We start from the raw sequence: 22345 nt of genomic DNA, 5'->3' as shown, positions 1-22345 counted from the left end.
CCGCGGGTGGCAGCTCCCGGTACCCCCCAAATCACCCCCGGAGCCTTCACGCCGGGAGCCTGCTGGTAACAGCTCTGGGCCAGCGCATGCTTGCAGCACTGTAACATTATTTTAAGTTTTCAGAGTGGAATGGCTGCAGTTAATCCTTCCAGTTTAATTTTTCAAACTGGGATGGCTGCAGTTAATCCTTCCCACCTTTGACACCAAAAGAAAAGATGCTGAGATGTTTTCTCTGAGCTCTTAACCGGCAATGGTACAAATGCTGAATGAATCAAAGCAGAAACGTCCTCCTCCCGGGGGGGCACAGGGGGGCAGCAGGGAAGAGGAGCCCTGCGGTGGGCACGCAGCGTGCTCCCCGGAGCGGTGCCTGCTGGCAGGTACAGATGGAGCTGAGCTCGAGTCGGCTGCGTGGCCTGCTGCCCGGTCACAGCCGTGCTGCACTTGGGGGTGACAAAGTCCTTCAACCGTCTCCTGTGGCCGCGAGGCTCGATCTCATGAAGCACTTGAGATTTCCAGATAAAAGGAGGCCCAGCTGAGCAGAGCACGCTTCCCGATTCGCATCGGCTTTAAGTGCCTGCCTCTGGTTTTGTAGTGACTTGGACGGCTTCAGGCTTTAGACTTGGGAGGTCCTTGGGGAAGACACGTCTTGGCATGTGCGGCAGCCCGGGCTTCTGCCTTGCAAAGCTTCTCCTTCCTCTGCTGCGTGCCTGGCATCCGTGGTGGCACGGGCAGACCTTGCTGCAGGACGGGCACCGTGTGCGCTCCCCTTGGCCCCGGCATGAGAGCATCCCCACGGGGTGCTGGGAGAGGAGAGGGGGCACGGGGTGGCTGGGCAGCTCAGCGCCGCTACCCCGAAGCCATCGTGCCACACTTTGCTTGGCAGAGCCAAGAGGGCCGGGGGCTTTGGGAGGCTGGGGGTGTCGGGGAAGGTGCTGCGTGCGTCTGGCCAGGGCTGCCCGCTGAAGACACAGGGATGTGCTCGCTGTCACATTTGTAGGAGCAGGAGCAAGTGATGGGCTGCTGGGCTTCACGGTTCCATGGCTTGGCTGGGGAACGCCGGTGCCAGCACGCATGGTGCAGGATTGGCCCCCAGAGAGACACCACGCTCGGTGGTGGTGCAGCGGCTGCGAGTCCATCTCCTGCCAGCCTTGCTCTGCTTGCAGGAGCCGTGCCGTGCCGTGCCGTGCCAGGCTGCCTGCTCTGGCCAGCTGCGTGCTGCCCGCTCCATCCCTGCTCCTGCAGTGCTGGTGCAGGTGGCTGCGGGGTCTGTGCGCATCCCCGGAGCTGGCTCGCGCTGGCTGGAGCCGTCTGAGGCTGGGATGTAAGTAGGTTATTGCTGTGAGCAACAGCCATCCTCCTTCTCAGCGCCTTGTCAGTCTGCCGTATCCTAATTTAAGTTGTCTAATACACTGCATGTCTCGAAGAGCATCCCAGAGTGCTTTATTATGCAGATGTCAGTCACCGTTTCATCGTTAAGGTCGAATTGAATTTGATTTCCCCCCACACCTTAGAGCAGGGAAATCAAGCTCTGTCTGTACGAGGAATACAGCAGATCCTCCCCAAAATTACAGCCTGTGCTCTGAGGGCTCAGCGAGTTTCCCTTTTAATTTAAAAGTAATCTGCTCATTCCTCCCATTAACCTGGGTTTGGAGATGCGTCCTTGTAAAGGCAAGTCCCCGTGTGCCAGGAGGGTAAGCCTGGTTTGGCCCTTGTGAAGTCAAACATCTCAGATGCAGAACTCACTGCAATAACGTGCAGAGGCGACTCCGCAGCCTGTCTGGGTGCCTTTCCCTCTGCGGGTCTGGTGATGAATGTTGCTTTTCACCCTCGCTATTGCACAGGAGAACGGGCCTCTTACCTAGTGGGAGCCGTTTTCAGCCTTCCCTGGAACGGCTGTCACCAGCCACGGCTTGTGACAAAAAAAATCGGGGGGAAAAATCTGGATGTAGAGTTAGGAGTCCAAAGCACAACGAGGGAGGTGTTGGGAAGGAAGTTTCGGGGGGTTCTAACGCTGAGCAGCCTTTTAGCTTGGAAACAGCCCTGCTCTTAGAGGAGAGAGGGAGCGCACTAAGGGGGAAATGGAGGAGAAAAAATCAGGGAAATCGAAGGACAAAGGGCAAAACGTGAACGCGCGCAGGAATGCTGCTGGCAGGAAGCAGCAGTGGGAGGGTGCGCATTGTCTGCGCCGCGGTGGGCCGTGATGCAAAGCAGATACCCGTGCAAAGCAGCTACCCGCCTGGCCTCCCGGGGGGAGCTGCGGGGATTGCTGCGGCCCCGGGGCGTGCCAGAGCCCCCGGGCTCCGTGGCCACTGCGGCCGGTAGGTGCTTCGTGCCTGATGCTCACGTAGCAAGTCTGGAAGGCCTTCCTAGGCTAATCCCCGGGCAGAAGCTCCGCGCTGCTGAAGTTGGGGCTGAGCGTTGATGTAAGAAAATGGGTTTATCGCTTTGTCCTTACAACAAAGCGCGCGCAGGCCTCGTTGCCGAGTTCTGGGAGATGAGGGAACGGCGCCGGGACGTCGTGCCTGGGTGTTCTCAGCCACGTTCCCTTGATGCCTCCTTTCTCGGCTCTCCCCTCCCCGTGTCGCTCCAGCCCTGCTGCGATGGAAAGCAGCGGGACCCGCTGCGAGGCCGCCGGGGGCGCGGGCGGGTGGCACGCGGGCTGCCGGGCTCGCGGGCGCTGCAGATGCCCCGCTGGCCCAGGGGCCGTGATGGGCTCTCCCGGCAGGGCGATGGGAGGCCGATAGGAGCTCTCTGCTCTCACTCGGGAGTTGCGAGACATCTGCTTGACTCGTTTGTGGCTTCCTGTTTGGCATCTCTGGGGCAGGAGGGAGCTGGCAGAGGCTGAAGGAGGGAATTTGAGTCACTCGGGAGCCCTTTGCCAGAAAACGTCTGACTCAGCCCAACTGCGGAGAAATGAATGTGGGATCCAGCTGCCTCTTAGGGTGGGAACCTGTGAGTGAGCATGCAAGTGTTTACTTGCGTTGCATGTCTGTGGCCTCGTGGAGGGTGGGGATGGTGAGCAAGGGGAGGGAGGGGCAGGGGCTTCTTTGCATCTTTGACTAAACGTCTCCGGGGATTGCATCAGGGCGCAGGCAGTGGGTGGGGGAAGCCTTTATCGCGTGTAACGCTTTGGAAGCGCGCTGCTGGCCGGGGGCCAGCTGACCTACTTGGGAGCTCACCTGCCGGCAGCCGGGGCTGGAGCGGCGCTGCCTGCGCTCGACCTTCCCGGCGGCAGCGGGGCCTCGCAGGGGTTGAGGTCCCTGCTCTGTTTTGGGGCTGCTGCAGGGGAGCCTGGTTCCAGGAGTCGTAATTGCTTCCTGCAAGCTTACACGGCTCCGCTGTGGTGCTGGGGTTGGGATGGTCCCGGTTGTCCCCATGCCTGGTGCCATGGCAGTTCTCCTGCTGCTGGTGGAGAACCTCAGCTCCTCGGTCCGAGCCGGAGCTCCCCTGACGGGCAGGAGGGATGGGGCGGGCAGCACCCCGTATGCAGCCCCCTGGGGCTGGGGGCAGCGTGGATGGAAGGCGATGCTACCTGCTGGGCCTGTGCCTGTGCAGGGGGGCTGGCGATGCGTGCCTCTCCTGGCTGCCCTACAGCCGAAACCCGGCCTGGGAGCCCTCGCCGAGGGCACCGGGCCGTGTGTGGGCTTGGGCTCCACCTGCCTTCTCCGAGCCCGGCCGGCGTGGAAATGTGCCGGAGCTCACATGGCGAGAGGCCTGGAGCCTGGGCTGCTCGGGCTCCGGTTTCAGCTCCCTGGCTTCTTGCTCCGACTTGCACAGGAGCCACGGAGCAGGTTGGTCCTGTATGCTTGATCCTGTTCCCCGGTGCCTGCAGCTCAGCCCGCGCCGCTGCCGCTGGGAGGAGGCAGCCCCGTGGCTCCGGCCGCGCTGCCATGGGAGGGGGATAGGCAGGGGCTGGCAGTGCCAGGAGGAAGGCAGGGCAGCCCGTGGACGTGCAGCCCGTCGGAGCACGTGCTCTGCTTTGCGCCGTGCCCAAGTTGCAGCAGAGAGAGCTTTGCAGGAACATCCCTTCCCACGTTATCTTCCATCAGGAGCGCATTATGTTTTCCTACATCAAAGTGGGTGCTCTGCCGCTTCCCTCCTAGTTGCCCTAATCCTCTACTTCACGGTGAAAAAAAACGTGGGGTATTGCTCTGCAATAACGAAATCTGAATGTTAATTATCAGCACAGTACCTTCCCTCCCTTCCCTGCACAATGCCCTGCCTTCCAGCCCCAAATAGCTTTCCTCCCTCCTTGCTCCTCTCCACCCGGTCCTCCCACGCTCCTGGGCACGCCGTTGAGCTGTGGCAACCGCCGGGTGGGCAGAAGTTGTCCTGCGAGATGCTTCCTTCCCTGCCATGTAAGGACAGGAATTCCTCCGTAACCGGGGCGTGGAAGGGATCCCTCCCCGCGCCCCGTCCTGACGGCTGCTCCCGTGCCTAATTACCTGCTGTCCCTAATTACCTGCTGTCCCGCAGGAAGCTCGCTGCCTGGCCCTGGGGCACGGCCGCATGGGCAGAGCCGCGGTGCCGGCAGCCGGCTGCGCGAGGAAGGGCGGCGGTGGGGCGGCCCGGCTCCCCGTCCGGCCACGCTGCTCGCTGCTGTGTGCTGCTGCCGCGCTGGGAGGGCTCGGGAGGAGCCCCTGGTTCTGGTGGGCGATGTGCTGGCTCTTTGAGCAGTGATGGTGGAGGAGGAGGAGACCTTGGTGACAAACGGAAGGGCGTTTTGTGGAGGGACAACGGCTGAGTTTGTGGCTGAAGTCAGGGCTGAGCGTGGGGCGGAGCGCCTGGCTGCGAGTGTCGCTAACGTCTCGCCCTCTCCTCTCCTTGCAGGTTCATGACTGGGAAGGGACTGGTCATCTACCCGGAGATCGGGGACAAACTGGACATTATCTGCCCCAAGGCGGAGCCGTCCAAGCCTTACGAGTACTACAAGCTGTACCTGGTGAAGAAGGACCAGGCAGATGCCTGCAGCACCGTCATGGACCCCAACGTGCTGGTGACGTGCAACCGGCCCGAGCAGGAGATCCGCTTCACCATCAAGTTCCAGGAGTTCAGCCCCAACTACATGGGCCTGGAGTTCAAGCGGCAGCAGGATTACTTCATCACATGTGAGTCGCCACGCTCTTCCTCGCCGCCGGCCGGAGCCCCGTGCCGCAGGCTGGGGGCTGCGCGGGCCTGGACAGTGTCGGCAGGCGCTGCTTTGGGACCTGGCTCCTGCTCAGAGCTGACACGCACGGAAAATATTTCCCGCTGGATGGGAGAAGGGGAGGAATGCGCTGCAGGCCGAGGGGTCCCGGCCCTTATCTGGCCGCTGTGCAGCGCCAAGAGCGGGAACGGTCCCTCCGGCAGGGGTGAGGCCTGCCCGCAGCCCAGGGGTTTTGTGCCTGGAGTGGTTTTACAGCTGGAGCTTGGTGCTGCGGGGATGGAGGTGCTGTGGGGCCGCTCTCGTAGGGCTGCCCTGGAGCTGGGACGCTCCCGGTGTAAAATCAGCGATAGTGACAAATGCTATCAGCTCGGCCGTCCTCGCTGACCGCCGTGGGAAGCAGCCTGCAGAGATGCTCCCAGAGCTTGTGGCGGTCGAAATGGCTGTCAGCACGCGGGCCGGGTGCTGTCAGTTCTCTGTACAACTCGGCTTCGTAGGAGGAGGGAGGCTGGATTTTCTTGAGCCCGTGGTTTGTGGGTGCAGATGGTGCACACAGGGTGCGTCCACGGGTGCCGGCCGGGACATCTCCATCCTCCCTCGTGGCCGTGGGCTTGGTGCTGGGGCTGGGCGATGCCTGCCAGCTCCGTGCCAGCTTTGCCCCGTGTTGTACCGTTTCCTCTCGGCTTGGTGCATCACGCGTGAGCAGCAGGGAAAGGGCACGGTGTGGCTCTGCTGTCCCCGGCTTGCTCGCTGTCACACGCCGCGGGCTCTCCAGCAAGTGGCCCGGTGCAAGGGTCAGCTGGCCGCGTGGGAGGCCAGCGCCGAGCCGTGCGGGCTGGTGCACTCGGGTCAGTGAACGCGGTACTTCTAGCCGGGGATCTTTGCCCTTGGAAGGGGCGGTGAGGATCCTGCAGGCAGCCCCTGGCTTGGGGCGGAGGGGCAGGGGGTGCTTGGCTGTGGGGCAGCGCGAGGCTGCCAGCCTGGGTGCTCCCTCGTGAGCCCCGTCGGGTGTCGGAGGTGGCTTCCTTTTCACTGCAGCACAATTTGAGCGTGCCTGGTCCTGAGAAAGCAGCCAAATGGGCTCCTGCAGGTCAGATTTCAGCCCGCCCTTGGATCTGTGGCGTACACGTTGCTCAGCTCTAACGCTTGGCTTGAGCATGGGATGGTGGAAAAGGGGCTGCAGCAGCTTCTAAACAAAATGTCCCTCTGGTCATCTGCTCCCAGCGCTGTGTAGCAGGGGGTCCCCATCTTTGCTGCTCTTGGGGTAGAGGTGGGGATGCCAACAGCTACCCTGTGCCCCGTTCCCCCGGGGCTCCCCATATGCTGCCCGCTCACCTCCTGCCCGGCTCCCGCTGCCTCTCGCAGGTCCCTGCGCCCCCCTCTCGCTCACTGCAAGGGACCAGGGTTGGCTGCAGCCCGCTGGCTCTGGGCTCGGAAAGGTCAGTCCTTCCTGCAGCTCGCCAGCTGAAGCAAGGCTTAATTCAGCCACGAGCTTTCCCTTCGGTAGGCAGAGGAGAAGAGGAGGGAGAGGGGCTCGCAGCCCCGCCACAGATCTGCCTTTTGTATTTAGGGCAAACATCTTGAAGCGCTCGGGCAGCGGCTGCTCTGCACGCAGGGTCAGCAGCCTCCGGGACAAACACTTGTGCCAGAACAAACTCAGGAGCCTAAGGAAGCCCCGGGGAGGAGAGGAGCCCAGCTTTCCTCTTTGCCACCCCGTAGGAAAAGCCCTTGGGTGCTGGCGGAGGGCAAGGCCGGGTGGGCAGAGGCTTTGCCAGGCTCTGCCTTCCCCAGGTGGCGGAGCAGCTTTGCATGTCCTGCAAAAGCTGCTGCTTGGCTTCCTCAGCCGCCCGGGGCTCTCGGTGCTGTTTTCACAAGCAGCTGGCAGCTTGTGGAAGGGGGCCGGTGGCTTTGAGCTGAGCCAGCTGCGGGCAGCAGCTCCCCGGCACCGCTGCCCGCGCACCAGGGTCGCCATCGCGCCAGCTCCGGGGCTCGCACCATCCCCACCGTGCGTCCTGGCCGAGCCTCTTAACCCCCTCCCATTTGTTCCACCCACCTGTAGTTTCTGCCATGGGAATGCACTTTTATTTATTGTTCCCCCCTCGCTTCGCAAACGCACCTCCCACCCTGCTTCTCCTCCGTGCAGAGGGAGAAAGCTGGAACTGTGTTCCTGATGCCGCTACCAGAAATCTTGTCCCGTATGGCCACATGGTCTCTATATCCATAACAAAATCCAGTTCTCACTCCAAGCCTGGGGAATCTCCCTGGGGGCTGCCACAAAACCCAGCCCAACCTCCGCGTCCCGGTGCCCGGGTGCCGTCCCCGTCCCCCCGCGGGCTCCCCCCGGCCCCGCTGCCCCCGGCGGTGCCCCCTGCCCGCCGCTGCTCTGCCCCCGTCTCGGTCCGTTTCTGACTTTAATTTCTCTTGACTGCTCCACGCTTTGAAGCGAGCCTCGGCGGCGCTGGGACCGGGCGGCCGCTGCGCGCTGAACTTTGGCCCCTGGGTGGGCCGGGGATGCTCCTGTGATCTGCCCGTAGCCTCTGCCCGGCAGCCCCAGGAACCCTTTCTGCCAAGAAAGAAAATAGCCAAAAAAACAAAGTCAAAAGTCTCCCGAGCAGACCACCCACGTGTTGTCTTCTTTTTTTTTTTGTTATTCCCCTCTCCCCAAGCTCGCCTGGACACACAAAAGGTTTTTTCTTCCTTTTCTTTTGCCGGCGGCCCTAAGCCGGGGGAAGCGGCGCTGCGGCAGCCGGGAGCGGGCGGCCGCGGCTCGGTGCCGTCCCCAGCCCCGCTGCGAGAGCCCGCGGCCGCCGCGCGGCCCCGTCCCTCCTCATTGAGGGCCGCCCCCCCGCTCCCCCGCCATCACGTTGGATATGCCAAGCCTCGTTTAGGGCTACTTTTATCACCGGGGGACACTCAGCCCTCGGCTTAGGCTGCTTGAGCGATGAAAAAGGCTTTTGAAAGCAAACGTAACCTCTCCCCATCCTCTGAATCCTCGCGCCGAGCCCCTCAGTGCCAGCTGGAGGCTTTCATTAAAAGCATCTTTTCTCCTGCGGCTGGACAGGGGAAGGTGATTCCTCTTCCTAAGCCTTTTTCATAAAGAAAAAATGCGGGAGCTCCTGGCTGCACGTCCGTGCCGCAGACAAAGGCTCGGTGGGGCTGCTGCCGGCTGCTGGGGCTGCGGCGCGGCGTGGGGAGGAGGAGAGCTGGCGCTTTGCGAGGGGGGGCGCTTCGCTCCTGTTCGCTCCGCGGCCGATGGGGGTTCAGGGCAGCCCTTGGGGTTCCAATGTCGTTGGTCCCCTGCAGGCTCCCTCGCTGCCGTGGGTGTCTGGTCAGTGCTGGGAGGACGGGGAAGGGGAGCGGGTTCTCTCCTGTGGGGTTCCTGTGTTGCCGTGTGGGAAGGTGAGTGCAGCAGGACCGAGTTCTCGCTTTTTGCCCCCTAGCAGAGTCCATCTGGGTCTCAGAGCCTGGCCGTAACCTCACTGCTCCTCAGCCTTAACTTTGCCCAGTGTCCTGTGGTTTGCTCTGCTTCCGCCGCGTCCTTGTCCCACGCGAATCGCCCTCCTCCCCCTCCCTGGTGGCTGCGCTCTCGGGATGCTTGTGGGCAGCTCCGGCTTCCCCGTCCCCGAGCCAGCCGTACAGGTTTAGCTCTGCTCACCTCCCTCCGTCATTCTCTCCAGCTCTTAATTGCGTTTGCTGCTATTCTTTGAACCTGCTCCAGTTTTGCTATCTCTGGTAATGAGGTGCCTAGATAGAGAGATGTGGATGCAGCTGTCCTGGCCGCCCCGGGGCAGGAGCCCTGGCCGCAGCCCAGCGGTGCCCCAGCTGCCGCCGGTGCCTGCCAGGGGGATGCCTCGGATGCCGAGTGCCTTCGGCCCGGCACTTTCCGTACCCTTGGGCACACCTGCCCACTTCGTTCTCTGCCGTTGCCACGGCTGTGGTTTGATGGGGACCCAGTGCTCCAGAAGAGCCAGGTCCCTCCGCTGGCACAGGGGGCGGGCAGCGCCCTGTTCCGGGTGGCACCTCCTGGGTACCCCGTGGGCACCCCGGGCACGCTCGTGGTGCCCAGCCCGTCCCCCCCAAGGAGAGGGGAAGGCAGTTCTTAGCTAGCCGTCCTCCTCCTCCGGTTCATTCGCTGAAAATGCTGCAGCAGAGGCGAGGCCGCGGTAGACGCTTGCCCCGTAAATCTCACGCGTTTCCTGTTGATTGTTAGTCTTTAAGCCCCTCAATCCATTTTTGATGTAATAACGTTCGTAATCCACTCTAAGAGTTTTTGGCAGCGGGATTCAGAGAGCCCAGATCTGTTACACTGACTGTTCTTTAAACCCCTTGTCTTGCATTTCTGTTTTTAGATGCAATTAGGCCCAACCTGGCAAGAACTATTGTTGTACGCCATCGCTGCCTCTGCCACGTGGGTTTCATCCCTGGCCCTTTCTTCCTCAGCATTTTTCTATTTCTATTCTAGTTGGAATTCTAATGCGGAGAAGGGGGTCACCTGTGTACTGCCAAGTGCCAGACCCCTCTTTTCTTTCCCTTTTTCTCCTTTTTTTCCCTTTTCCCATTTTTTCTTTTTCTTTTTTTCCTTCCTTTTCCTTTTTTTGTTTTCATTTCCTTTTTTTAAAATTTCTTATTTTTTTTTTTAAATTTTCTTTCTCTTTTTTTCCTTGAGGCACGTTGCCGTACTTGTTTTTCTGGCTGCACCCTGACTCCTGAAATAGCTGCCGTGGGTTTAGGAGGCCTGCGAGCCAGCTGCGAGTCGCAGCGTGCGCGAGGGTGTCCGCGGAGCTGCTCCAGGAGCCTCGGCCTTTCTGCGGCCCGATTGTTTCCTCCCTCGCCCCTGCTGTCCGCACACACCGAGCCCTCCTCCCTCCCTCCACATGGGCCGTGTGGTGGGGGCCGTGTGGTGGGGGCCGTGTGGTGGGGGCCGTGCCGGGTGCCCGCTGGCCAAGCTCTCCGCCGGTTTCTTTGCTGACTGCATTTGAATGTGGCCACTTTCATGTACTCCTCAGCTCCCGTCCCACGACTTGTTTGCTGAAGATGAGTTGAAAGCAAAAGTGCTGTTTGATGCCGTGATGAGAGCTGTGAACTTCTGCTGATAAAAACCCAATTAACCAGCTTCCTCATTCTTCACCCAAATGGGCTGGCGCGCTGCGGCTGCGCCGTGCCTGCGCCGTGGTGGCGGGGGCGCACGGGCAGAGCCGAGCTCCGGGACGTCAGCGGGGTGGGTTTCTCTGACCGATGGTGCTGGGGGAGAAGGGGTGGCCGAGGTGGTTTTGGTGGGGAGGAGATGCCCCGGCCGTGGGGCATCCCACGGGAGGTGCTGGGCGGTGTGGGAGCCGTCGGGCTGGTGCTGGGGACGAACGGGCTCTAGCGGTGCCCGCCTCGGAACTTCAAAGCCCCTGCGCTGGACATGTCAAACCCAAATAATGGCCCTCAGACAACACGCGGTTACTTGTCTCGGAGGCTTGTCTGAAGACCGTGACCACAGTAAATGCGATTTTGTTGAGCCCTGTCCCTTAAGCCTCTGCCTCTTTTCTCTTCTCCTCCTCCCTCCTGACCTTTTCGGCTCAGCGTTGTCCCCGCGCAGCCCCTGGCAGCTGATCTCATGGCTCAGCCTTTCACGGCGCTAATAGGGATGAAAAGCCCTATCAGAAAGGGCCAGTGTCCCTGCGCCCGGCCAGGAGGTAAATACCCAGCGCTTTGATCTGCTGCTGGCCGGGGGCCCCGCGGGGCCGTGCCCGGTGCACGCTGCCAGCCCGGCCCCTGCCCGACCTCCTGCGTGGCCACGGGAGCTGGAGCCGGCTCTGCCCGGGGCACGGGGACCCCGGGAGGTCTCGCAGGTGGCAGGGCTGTGACACCAGGCTTCGGGCTGAGCCCTGCGGTCTTCGTCCAGCGGCTGGGGGATGCTCCGTGGCGCAGAAATTCAGCGGTGCTTCTCTCTGGCAGGCGGTGTCGGTCGGGACCCTGCTCTTCAGCGGTGTGCAGCGCTGAGGGCTTCCTCTGCAGCGCTGGGAAAGATTAGAACATGACTGCGATTTGAGTAAATTTTGGCTAAGACACTTGAAAGGCTGAAGAAGCCTTCAGCTTGAAGATGGCTTGAAGAAAAGCTCACAGCGTGTAGGCACGTCTGGGAAGGGTGTGCAGCTGATAAGCGCCGGCAGCCACTTGCTTGGTGTATTTTTAAACGAACTGCGTCTGCCTCGAGACCCTCTCGCTGCTTTTCTCTTTGTTGCCTGGGCACCTGCAGCGCTTTCTGGTCCCCGGGGAGCCGGGACGAGGCTGTCGGAGGAGCTCGCCTCTGCGTGGGAGTGGGGCTCGCCTCCACCAGAGCTTTCTCCCTCTTGGCATTTTCATGGGCTTGCAAACCTCTCCTCAGCTGTGACCCGGCCTGTCCTCCCACGGAAATACCCTGATCTGTATCTTCTGCCGCGCCGTGGGACACCGGGGACTTGCATGGGAGCCGGGGGCGCTTGGCTGTGCAGCGGTGGGGAGCTGGGCAACCTGCTCGAGGTGCCCTGGTGTCCCGGGGGGTTGGACCACGTCCCTCCAACCTCAGCCTTTTTGGGTTCTGCGGTTCTGTGGAGTGAGAGCCCGCAGGGGCTGTGGGGAGCATTGCGATGCGTGGGCTGCGAGACGTGCAGCCTGCAAGCCACCTTGGCTCCGGCAGTAGGGAGTTGCGATACGTAGCTCCTTGCCATCTTGTTTTAATTTCTAATGATCTGTGTTTTGAAATCCTCTTGGCCGGCCTGCCTGTGCTGGTGGAGGCTCCCCAGGTTCCGTGCTGCACCGCTGGAAGCTCGCCTTTCCGAGGAGAAGGACTTCGAGTTGCTATTTGAAGTTTCTTTGCCCTCGGAGTGATGATTTTCTGCTGCTGCTGTGTAATGCTGCCGCTCTTTGATCCCGTGGCAGGCGCGGGTGTTGGCACAGGCAATTGCAGCCGGCGCGGGGCTGCGAGGGGATGGCAGCGGCCGGCACTGCCGTGGGGGGCACAGGGGGCCCTTCACCATCCCTCCTGCAGGACCAGCGCGCGGGCAGGTCCTCTGCTGGGTGGCCAGGGGGTATTTGGCATCTCCTGGGAATGCCCAAGTGCCGTGGCTCGAGGGAGCACCAGGTCCTCGTGGCAGTGCCCTGCAGCAGCTCCCTCGGCAGGAGGGCGGCCGGGGCCGCGTCCCGTCCCCGTGGGGTTGTTTGCCTCTGCGCACCCGTGGAAACTTCCCTGCTGCCAGCAGGTTCCTGATGCTTATGCAAAGTGTGCCCGTAATTGCAGGCGGGCTTCCTCCCGGCTGTCCCGCAGCGCTCCCTGAGCTCCTCTCCCTCCCGGCCGCCTTCCACGTCTCCGAGCGCTCTCCCTCGCCTGTGGCTCCGCCAAGCCAGGCGGATTCCACTTCCAGGACATTTGCACACAAATCAGCCTCTCCGGGCCCTGATAACTTTGATTTTTTTCTCTGAACCGCCTCCAGTTCGGCATCCGGGTGGCGGTGACGCAGCCCTGGCTAACCCCGCTGCTGCAGCTGTAGCCAGGAGGGGAGCGCTGCTCCGCACGTCCCCGTCCCCCAGTCCCTCCGTCCCTCTGTCCCTTCGTCCCTCCGTCCTTCCGTGCCTCCTTCCTGCTCTCCAGAGACCCCCACTGTCCCCCGCCAGCCGCTCCCCGTCCCCGCGCCGGCAGATTGCCCCGGCAGAGTCACAGATGTTTTGCTACCTAACCGAGGAGATTTACACCCTGTTAAAACTCAATGAGTGCTTTCCTCCTCCCCGGGTCCCAGCGGGGCCCACAGATGACTCTGGCAGAGCATCAGGTGGAGAATGACGGGGCACTTCTTTCTTTTCTCTTTCTTTCTGACGTGCAGCTGGCTGCTTGGGGCTGCCACGGGCACGTTGCAAACAACCTTTCTCTCCTACCGCTGCTGTGTTTTGTTGGAAGGGGCGGACGGACCTTCAGCCAAAGGCTTCGTTCTGTGACCCGACCCCGCGTGGACGGCTCAGGCGTGGGCGATGCAGAGGGGCGTGCGGCTGGGTAAGCAAGCGGTGGTCTTGCAGCCCAGAAGCGCTTTCTGGCCTTGATGAGCTCACCTGCCACGTGGCTGTCGCTCTGAACTGCTCATTAGGGCTGATTATATTTTTTCCATCCAAAAGCTGGTTTTGTGCCCGGCTTTCCCCTCGGCTTTCCCCTCGGTTTTCCCCTCCCGTGTGTGCCCCTTTATTGATCTTTGTGGTGGTTTGACCCCGGCCGGCAGGAAGCAGACTCCATCGCAGCCAGACCCCGCGCAACCATTTTGACTGGAATTGTTCAAAGCGCCTTTCAGCCTTCTGATTCCACCAGGCGTTCGCTGGCAGTGGGCGGCAGCAAAAGAGGCAGCCTGGCAAGTCCGAGTTCCTGCCGGCATCCAGCGTGGGCTCCGCTCTGGACGTGGCCCCAGCTGCCTGCCTTTGCTGTGCGACGAGCAGGGAGAAGTGTGCTGGGGTCGGAGCCCCCGGTGCCCTCAGCCCCAAGGGGGCCGCGTGCCCTGGCCCTGCTGAAGGGGTGCCTCCGAGCAGCGCTCCTGCCAGCCGTGAAATTCAGAGCAAACCCACAAAATGCTGCCCCAGGCTGGAATCGGCACTGCCAGGGCACTTCCTCCTGCCGTGCGTGAGGCCGAGCGGAGGCTGCCCGTGCTGCTGCGGGGGCTCAGCCCCACGCTGCGGAGGGCAGGCACAGGGAGGTCCGGGCTTGCATTTCCCTCCCCGTGCTATATCGGGCTTTGTTGATTCAAAGGTTATTTATTTAGAGATAAGCTTGTTTATTTGTTGATGCGTTTCATTTTTAAATGTGCCTCCATGCGTTTATTTATATAACATTATTTATTTAACCAGGTACGTCCCGGGCTGGGCGCGTGCTGCTGGTGGGTGTCAGCAGCTCCCTCCCCGCCGCCCCGTGCCCCCCGGGAGGACGTGGTGCTCCTGCCCGCCCAAATCCCCCGCGAGCACCAATAAATGCTGCCTTTGTGTCGGCCGGCGACTGGCTTCGCCTCGCGCCCTGCCCGGCCTCTCCGCTTGCCCCTGCTCCCCGGACAGCTGGAGCCACGTGGCCATCGCCAGCACCGGCTCCGTCCCCGCAGCGTGGAGCTGGCTGGGGTGGGGGTCCCCAGCGGACACGGCTGTGCCGGTGGGCGCTGTGTCTGCAGCGTGCTCCTCGTCTCAGGGCTCTCACCACGCCAGGTGAGGCCATAAAAGCTGCCTTTGCTCGCGGCTCCCAGCTGTTGCTCGCGGTCGATGCCGTCAGCAAAAGCCGAGCGCTTCTGTGCAGGAGCTGTGGGGGCGCGGGGTGCCCACGGCTGCGGTGGGCGCGGGAGGTGGGGGTGCTGGGAGGCTCCTTCCTCGCTCCAGAGCCTGCCCTGAGGGTTTTGCCCTCAGCTCCGTGCCTGGCCCACGAAGGAGCTGTGGGTGACAAGTCCCCGGGCAGAGGGAACGTGAAAGCAGCTGCTGGGAACTGAGGAGTGATTCCTGGCGGTTAAATTCCCAGCTTCTGCGCTCCTGGGATGGCGTTTTCCAGCCAACCCCCGTGGGTTTCTGAACTGTTTGCATTCGTGGGACCTCAAGAAGCAAAGAGGAGGAGGCAGAGAGTGAATGGGGAGTGCTGCATGTGAAGCTCTGCCTCGGGGGTTAGGACAGTGCTGGGGCTCCCTGTGCTCAGAGGGTGCCCAGGGGAGCAGCGGTGCTGGGAGCGAGGAGGCGCAGACCCTGGCACCGTGGGGGCTCGGCGGCGCGGGGCAGCGTGGGCTGCTCTGCTCCTTCTCTCCCTAGCAGAAAGCAGGGCTGGAGCGGCTCGCCGGCTGCCAGGAGGGTGTGTGAAATCCTAGCCCCGCACCTCCTGCAGGAGCCTGGGGAGGGGCCGGGGCCGGCCTGGCTTGCACAGGCGTTTCTGGGGCTGCGGGGCCCCTTCCCAGCGCAGCTGCTGCTGGGATCGGGTCGGAGGCGGCTCCCGGCCCCGCTGGCAGCGTGACAGCTCGGGGCTCTGGCAGCTGAGCTGCCAGTGTGCCGGAGCCGATGGGAAGGGCGCTGGGGTGACGTGTGCGGGGACGGGGTGATGGGCTCGCCGCCCTCCAGCACGGCCCGGGAAGGAAACCCAAATAACCAGAGCAGCAGCGGGAGCGTGGGCCGGTGCCGCGTGGCTGCGTGCCGGTGCTTCAGCAGGGAGGGGGCTGCGGCCAGCCAGGGGCTCGCAGGGTGTTCGCGTGCAGCCGAGCACACGGTGCTGCTGCCTGGGGGCCTCGAAGTGTCCCTGCGGGTCCTCCAGGGCACGGGGAGGGGTGCGCTGGCCCCGCGGGGAGGAAGAAGCTGGGTGCTCCCTGATGGGGCCGGGCACTGCTGCAACACCTGCGCGGACGCAGCACCCACCTGCAGCGATGCAACACCTGCGCTGCGGTCTAGGAGGGTGCAGAAAACTACTTGAAAGACTGGGAGGACAGGGAAGGTGGCACGGGCTAGGTTTTTAGTTTAAATCCTCCTGGAGTTTGTTTGCGGATGTGCGCAAGAGCCTGCTGGCGTGGTGTCTGAGCACATCGGAGGTGTATGAGGAACGTGCTCAGGGCCACAGGTGACCCGAGCGGACAGGGCTTGGGTGTCCTGGGCGAGCTGTGCTGGCTCTGAGCCGTGTGTCGAGGCTGCTCCGTGCCAGCTGCCCCTTCACAGGGTTGAAGATGCAATGCACAGAGTGCTGCTGGCCTGTGCCTCCCCACCGCCCCTTCTCTGTGCCCAAAGTGCCGTCACCACGGGCTGCGAGGCCGCTTGTCACCGCAGGGCACGGTGCTCCTGCGCCCGGGGCTCCCGCAGCCTTCCGGAGGGGGGAGCTGGCCGCAGAGCCCCGGCACGAGAAAAGGAAGGGAAATCCTCCGCGAGCACGGGCCCTGCGGCGGGCTGTGAGATAAAATAGGGAAAGTTGAGTCTTTGACACTTCGGGGGCGAGGGAAGGGTTGCGGGGCCAGCGTCCGTGCTGGATCCATGCGGCGCTTGGCCGAGCCTGGAGCAGGGCCGCTGTACACAGATGGAAGAGTAATTAAGAATAATAAAAGGAAAGAGACTTGGATTCGCTACAGTCTCAGCACATTAATTGTGCTTTGGGGCCCAAATCATAACGGAGTCCTGCTAGAGGGAATCCAGAAGAGAAACCAAACGTCTCGCTCCGTCCAAGGCTGACCGTTTAAGAGACCCTTGCCTTTATCTGCTGCCAGGTATTACTTCCAGAGCTTCCAATCTGCCAAAACCGAGTCCTTGTTTGAAATATTTTTAGTGGAGGAAGAAAAACGATGGTGCAGCTCTAAGTCGTAGCGGTGGGAAGGCAGGGTGTGATGGATCGGGGGCGCAGGGGCGGGCGGGCGCCGGCAGAAAGCCACCGGTACCGCTTGCTGCCTTGGAGCAGAGCAGAGCACGAGCATGAGCAACACGAGCACGAGCACAAGTGTGGCTGGGGCTCGCCCCCGTTCCCCGCAGAGGTGCCGTGCCAGCTGGTTGGCACTGGGGCTGGGATGCTGCGTGGCCGTCCGGGGGGCTCCTGCATTAGGGTCAGGGTGAGCGGTGCCAGCAAGCTCAGGTCCTGCCTCTGCTTCCACGCCGGCTGAGCATCTCGTCTGAACTGACAAGCAATTACATGGTTAATGGTATCAATGTTAAATCCTCATCACCCGGCAGCCTGGGGCTTAATGCTTCATTAAGGCAAAGGCATCCGATAGCTCTCCGGGCTGGGAGCTGCGGTAAGCCTGTGCCCAAGTCGTTTGTCCAGAGGCTGCTTTTGTTCTCCTGCTCCTACAGGACGGTGCGAGTCCCTCCGAAAAGGGGGTGCGGGCACGGGGCCCTGCCCCCGGTGTCGCTGTGTCCCCATCGGCCGCCTGCACTCAGTCCCCGCCGATGGATGGAGCCTGGTGGGCTGAACCTGCCCGGTGCCACGCGTCGCCTCTGCGTCGCTTCTGACGGTGCCTGCCCCTACTGACACCGAGGTGTCGTTCGGAAAACGATCCTTGCTGCCTCCTGCATCGTGCCCGAGCACTAGTTTTCTCATTCCAGCCTACGACTGTCTGTTAGCCTTCCTCTCCCGTGCGTCTCCTTGCGTTCGGTGACGCTGGGTCTCGTCTGCCATCAAAATGGGTCGCTCGGTGCCACCCAGTGCCGCCGCAGCTCTCCCCTTGGCTTGGCAGTTACTGTCTCAGGTACGTGGGGATCGCTCGTGAGCTTCCGTTCCGTCTTCATTCCAGCTGCATTTGTGGACAAAAGGTCGTTTGCAACGGGCGCAGCTTCGTGCGTGGCTCCCCGCGGGAGCCCCGCTGCCCGCAGCTCGCAGTGCCGCATCCCGCGCCCGCCCGCGGGGCCGCCTGAGGCTCTGCCGCGTGTTTACGGAAAGCCTGGCAGAAGCTGCGCGCTCCTCCTCGTCTGGATGCGGCCCCGGCTTTCTGCAGCGAGGAATAGCTCGCTTTGCTCCGGTCGTGGCCTGTTCCGGGCCTGGAGAGAGCTGGGCCCTTCACGTCCTTGTTTCAAGCCTGTTTCAAGAGGCTGTACTGGAGACGATCGCCATGGTTTTTGCAAGCGTTTTACCCTTTTAGCCGTCCCTTTTATGTTCCCTCAAGTAGCTGCTTCATTTTTTTTCATGTGGATCCCCTTTCAAAGCTACTTTTTCTCCTCATAATTATGATGATCAGAATGAGGAGAGGCTTCTCCACCAAAGTCTTGCGCGCTGCTTGGAGAAAGGACGCTCAGCTGTGTCCCCTTCAGCCCGGCCATGTGATTCTCCAGCTGGCAGCCTGTTGTGTTGTTGGAACGCTTCAGGTTTTTGTCGTAGCTGGGTCTCGGGAGGTATTTTGGAGGAGACGTCTCCCGGTACCGCCACGTGCTCCACCTCTGCAACATCTCCAGCGGTCCCGAGCGCCGCAGCCCTGCTTTCTGTGTAGGTGGTTGTGGTGCCATTTGGGCATCACCCTGTGACTACGCCTCTGCACGGTCTGCAGCTGGCTGTTGCTGCCTGATGTTCTCCCTGGCCCTGCTGGGCTGGCTGCTGGCTGCAGAGAAACTGCTGCCACGTGGAGCAGGGAGCTGCGATGCTCCGGGCAGCGAGACGTGCGGGCGGGCTGCACTTTGGGGCGAAAGCAAGCATAAATGGGTCCGTCCCAGAGAGATGCTGCCCCTTTCTGAGCTGCAGCAGGAATGGGGGAAGTCTGTCAGAGGCGGAGCAGCCCCAGACGCGTGTGTGCTGCCCGTGTCCCCGTTCCATGCGGCACGGTGCTGGGCTGGAGCCTGTTCATGGAACTGCTTATTTTGACTTATTTTGTCCCAGAAAAGATGCTTCTGCTCCGGGAGAACGGAGCCGCTGTTTGTGTTGCAGGAATTAGCTCCCTAAGATGTTTTCAGGGTGTTTTTGCTCGGGCCTGACCTCCTGCCCAGGTTGGGAAGAGCCTGTGCAGGCACTGAGGGGCTGTTCCCCCGTTTCCCCCCGCGTTTGGGCCGGGCTTTGTGCTGACAGTGCTCCTGTCAAAGCCGAGGCCGGCGAATCCCAGGCGTGTGGATATATGGCTTTCTCCGGTGAGCTGCTGGCAAACGAAGCTGCTGTCGCTGGCGAGGCGGTAACTCCGCAGCTGCCCGAGCAGCTCTCTGATTAGGAAAACATTTGCTGGGGTCTCACGCGAGAGGCTCGATCTCAGGGAGGCTTGGACGGAGCCGAGGAGCTTGGAGCCCCCACCCTGCCTCGCTCCAGGCTCGCCGTCACCCGCAGGCAAGGCAGGGGCGATGCCGGGGAGCGGCGTGGTGCTCCCGAGCCCATGCCCTGCTCCTGGTGGCTCCAGCCCCACGGAGGGGCAGCGCCTGCCCTCCCCGCACAGCCTTCCAGACCTGCTTTGGCTCCGCGAGCCTGCGCCTTGCCGCCGAGCAAAAATTTCCCGTTCCTCGCCGCGGCACCAACCGAACGCCCCGAGGTCCCCAACGCTGGAAGGGGAGCCCAGAAGGAAAGGAAGGACCTCGCTTCGTAGCTGGCCTCCTCCCCTAAGCTGCGAGCTGACAGCCAGCGAGGGCTGCCTGATGGAGTTGTCCCAGCCGACCGTCAGTCATCGCCCCCCTCCCCGGCACAGCGCTTGTGCCGACGGCCTCACCGGAGCTCTGCGGTAACCCGAAACTCCGGGGCCGTGTTTTGGCACCGAGGCCTGGGGAAGGTGGTGGCCGGATCCCGCCTGGCTCCGCTGCCTTGGCTCCGCGGAATTCTCCAGGCGGCTTTGTGGTCCTGCGTTGCACGTCCTCCCTCAGCCCCCTCGCGCCGTCGCCGTGCTCCCCCCGCGTTTTGTGGCTGCCCTGTGTGAATAAATCCTCGTGCCTGGTTCTGGTGGGCGATGCCGGGCTGGGTGGGGGTCACTTTGGCAGAGCCATGAGCCAGAGCCCCCCTACACCCATTGGCACCCAGCCCAGCACCCTTCTCACCTCCTGGGCACCTCCTGGGCTCTCACTGCCGCCTGGCACCGGGGGGTCCTTTTGGGGCCAGAAGCCATTTTTTTTTTGCATCTGCTTAGGAACCTGCCCCGTGGATGCTTGATCCCGTCCTGCCCCGTTTTGCTGTTTTCTTGTCCCTTGCCCACTCGTGCCCCTGCCCCGGCGTGGGTTTGGGCAGCCGGGCGCGTGGGTGGGGGGCTGCCCGCGCGGCAGCAGGGGGGGCGGCGCGCTGCGCTCCCGCGGGAGGGAGAGCCTGAAAAAACCCGTGCCGGCTAAAGAAGAAAGTTAATGTGAATTTAACTGACTTCTGCCCTGCAATTAAAGCCATTCGAGCCCACTGGGGCTCTGAGTTTACATTCTTTACTGAGGCACAGTGTGTAATTATATATGTATAATTTAAACTGTGCATATGCATGTGTTCCTATTATACACCGAGGAGCAAAGGAAATTATCCAGGAATTAAAGGGGGAGGAGCGCGCCGGCACTGAGAATGGCTCGCTTGTGTGGATGTGGCGGCGAGGGGAAGCTGGAGGTATCACTTCTGCACCACTGCAAACATCTTCTGGAGCGGTGTGCCCGCGCTGCTGGGGCCTGCTGGCCGCGCGCGGCTCCGCGTGCGCGAGTGGGGAGCAGCCCTTGCTGCTCTCCTGCCTGCCTGCACCCCGTCGGAGCTGCTTTGCAATCCAAAGAATAAATAAATGGAGCCTGAAAACTCGCCAGGTTTTGTCCCCCTGGCGTGGGGGAGCAAACCTGCCCCGCGTGAATGCAGCGCTGCTGCTGCCGTTTGGGGTGAGGGTCTTCGTGCTGGGGAACGCGAGGGAGCACTCACACAGGTTTTTCCGCTGTTCCTTGGGATTTTTCTAAGCTAGCCCAAAGGGACTAGCCACAGATGGGAGAGCTAAAAAAAGCCTTGTCAGTGTCGTCGTGTTTCCTGCAGACTCCTTAACCGTCCGTCTCCTTCCCCTGCAGCCACCTCTAACGGCACGCTGGATGGCCTGGAGAACCGAGAGGGGGGGGTCTGCCAGACGCGCTCCATGAAGATCGTCATGAAAGTGGGGCAGGGTGAGTGTCCCGTGGGCATGGGCGTGGGGCAGGGGGAGGGTCCCGTGGGCATGGGTTGGGGCAGGGGGAGGGTCCCGTGGGCATGGAAATGGGGCAGGGGGAGGGTGCTGTGCCCGGGCAGCGAGACGCCGGCAGGGCGGAGGGCTTCCGTTTGGCTCCATGCTATCCCCGGGTGCTGAGCAGTGGGCAGGAGAGGAGTCAGGAGCTGCTTCCATTTAGTGATATCATTTTTTTTCCCCTCACCAATAAGTGAGGGGAAAAAGCCCCCAGCTCGCAGCCGGCTGCGGGACGCCATCCCCAGGGTGCCCCGTCTTTCCTCCATGCCTACCAGAGGAGCAGAGGAACCCTCCCGCATCCTCCTCTGCCCAAGCACCATCTCAGCCCTGCTTTTACGCACCATTTCTAGGCTCCCCAGACTCCTCCACCCACAAAAGGCTCAGTGCCAGCGAGGTATTGGGCAGTGCTCGGTCACGGCAGTTGAACCGGGCGAGACTCCGGATCCTTGCTCCGACTGCCCACCCAAACCTTCCCATCGGCCTGACTTCGCTGCAGGGGAGCGAGGAGGAAAAGCAGAGTGCGGGGCAGGGCAGGGCTGCAGGTCACCCTCAAACTGCTTCCCTGCCGCGAGGCTCTGTGTTACGGCAGCCCGTCTCCTCGGTGGGGAAGCTGAGCCCTGCCTGCCCGTGTCCTGGCAGGTGGATGTTTCTGGGTTCCGGGGAAACTGAGCCCAGGCCAGCGGCTGGTGGGAGCCAGGGCGGCTTCGTGCGTAAGTTCAGCAGGGTTTCGTTGTTAGGCTCGTCCTTCCTTTCTTTTTCCTTTGGCCAGCACTCGCACATGGTCAGTGCGTCAGGATTAGGACAGCATAACTGCCAGTTCCGCAGCGCCTGCTGCGTTTTCCCTGGGCTGGAAGCTCGCGGAGCACAGGGGCCACGCGTGGTCCAAGTGCACTGAGGCAGGAGCAGCTCCCTGCTCCACGCAGGGCACGGGCTCGTGCGCAGCTTCCAGCACCGAGGTCTCCGTGCCAGACGCTGCCCACGAGCCCGTGCCCCTGCCCGGTGGCGTGGGCTCTGCTGCTGATCGCCCCTCAGCACCTCCCTTCCTGGGCTGCCGAGTGCCTCCTGGCCGCAGCCGTGCCCTGCGCTTGTTTCGGCCCCCTCTCGGCTGCGGAGCTCCTGGTGCCTGCTTCTCATTATTTTGTTTTCACTCTGGGGCCAGTATTTATAATAAACAAAAGAAGCAGCGCTGCAGCCTTGGCAGCCTCCCTTCCCTTCGTGTTCCTCCTGCTGCCCCTGCAAGAAACTCGCTCCAGCCCACGCGCGGGAGTTCAGAAAACATGAAAAGGCGTCGGGGTGCGGGATGAGGGTGGGGATGCCGCTTCCCTCCGTCCTCCTGTCTCTTCCAGGAGGGAGGAGGCAGCCAGGGCAGCCCAGCCCGGGGTGATGCTGCCGCATCTTTTTTCCTAGTTCTTTCCATTGGGCTCGCCCCAGTTCTCCCACGTTTAAGCCGTGGCGGAGGGCAGGATCCCTCTTGCTTCCCAAAAAGCCACCGTGCTTTCTGGGATGTGGCGGAGGGCGCAGAGCACCTGGGAGCAGGAGCAGGAGCAGGGCTGCGTCCCATGGCTTGCAGAGCAGCTCAGAGCCTTGAACACGGGGTTTGCCAGCGAGGTCGGAGGTTTGAGGATGGAGGCTTCTGTTGTGGCGTGATTGG

The 22345-nt window shown here is 62.2% G+C and overlaps 1 protein-coding gene across 3 annotated transcripts in view; it reads left to right on the top strand.

Moving 5' to 3' along the window:
• Window positions 1-636: 636 nt before the first annotated feature.
• The window catches only part of EFNB1 (ephrin B1), a 28076-nt gene continuing 6367 nt past the window's right edge, over window positions 637-22345 (top strand). Inside the window, exons 1-3 of one of the 3 annotated variants that reach the window (XM_035324782.1) lie at window positions 637-797; window positions 4831-5108; window positions 20546-20638. In XM_035324782.1, the coding sequence (XP_035180673.1) occupies window positions 652-797; window positions 4831-5108; window positions 20546-20638 (517 nt within the window). In that variant the 5' untranslated portion in view covers window positions 637-651. Of the gene's footprint in view, window positions 798-1022; window positions 1322-4664; window positions 4745-4830; window positions 5109-20545; window positions 20639-22345 lie in introns of those variants that run through there. The other 2 variants (XM_035324781.1, XM_035324783.1) reach the window with 2 other exon arrangements.

This window comes from Oxyura jamaicensis, chromosome 4, assembly GCF_011077185.1.
Source record: "Oxyura jamaicensis isolate SHBP4307 breed ruddy duck chromosome 4, BPBGC_Ojam_1.0, whole genome shotgun sequence".
Classification (NCBI taxonomy): domain Eukaryota; kingdom Metazoa; phylum Chordata; class Aves; order Anseriformes; family Anatidae; genus Oxyura; species Oxyura jamaicensis.
Note: the sequence above shows the minus strand (reverse complement) of the source record. Positions and strands in the feature narration are given on the sequence as shown.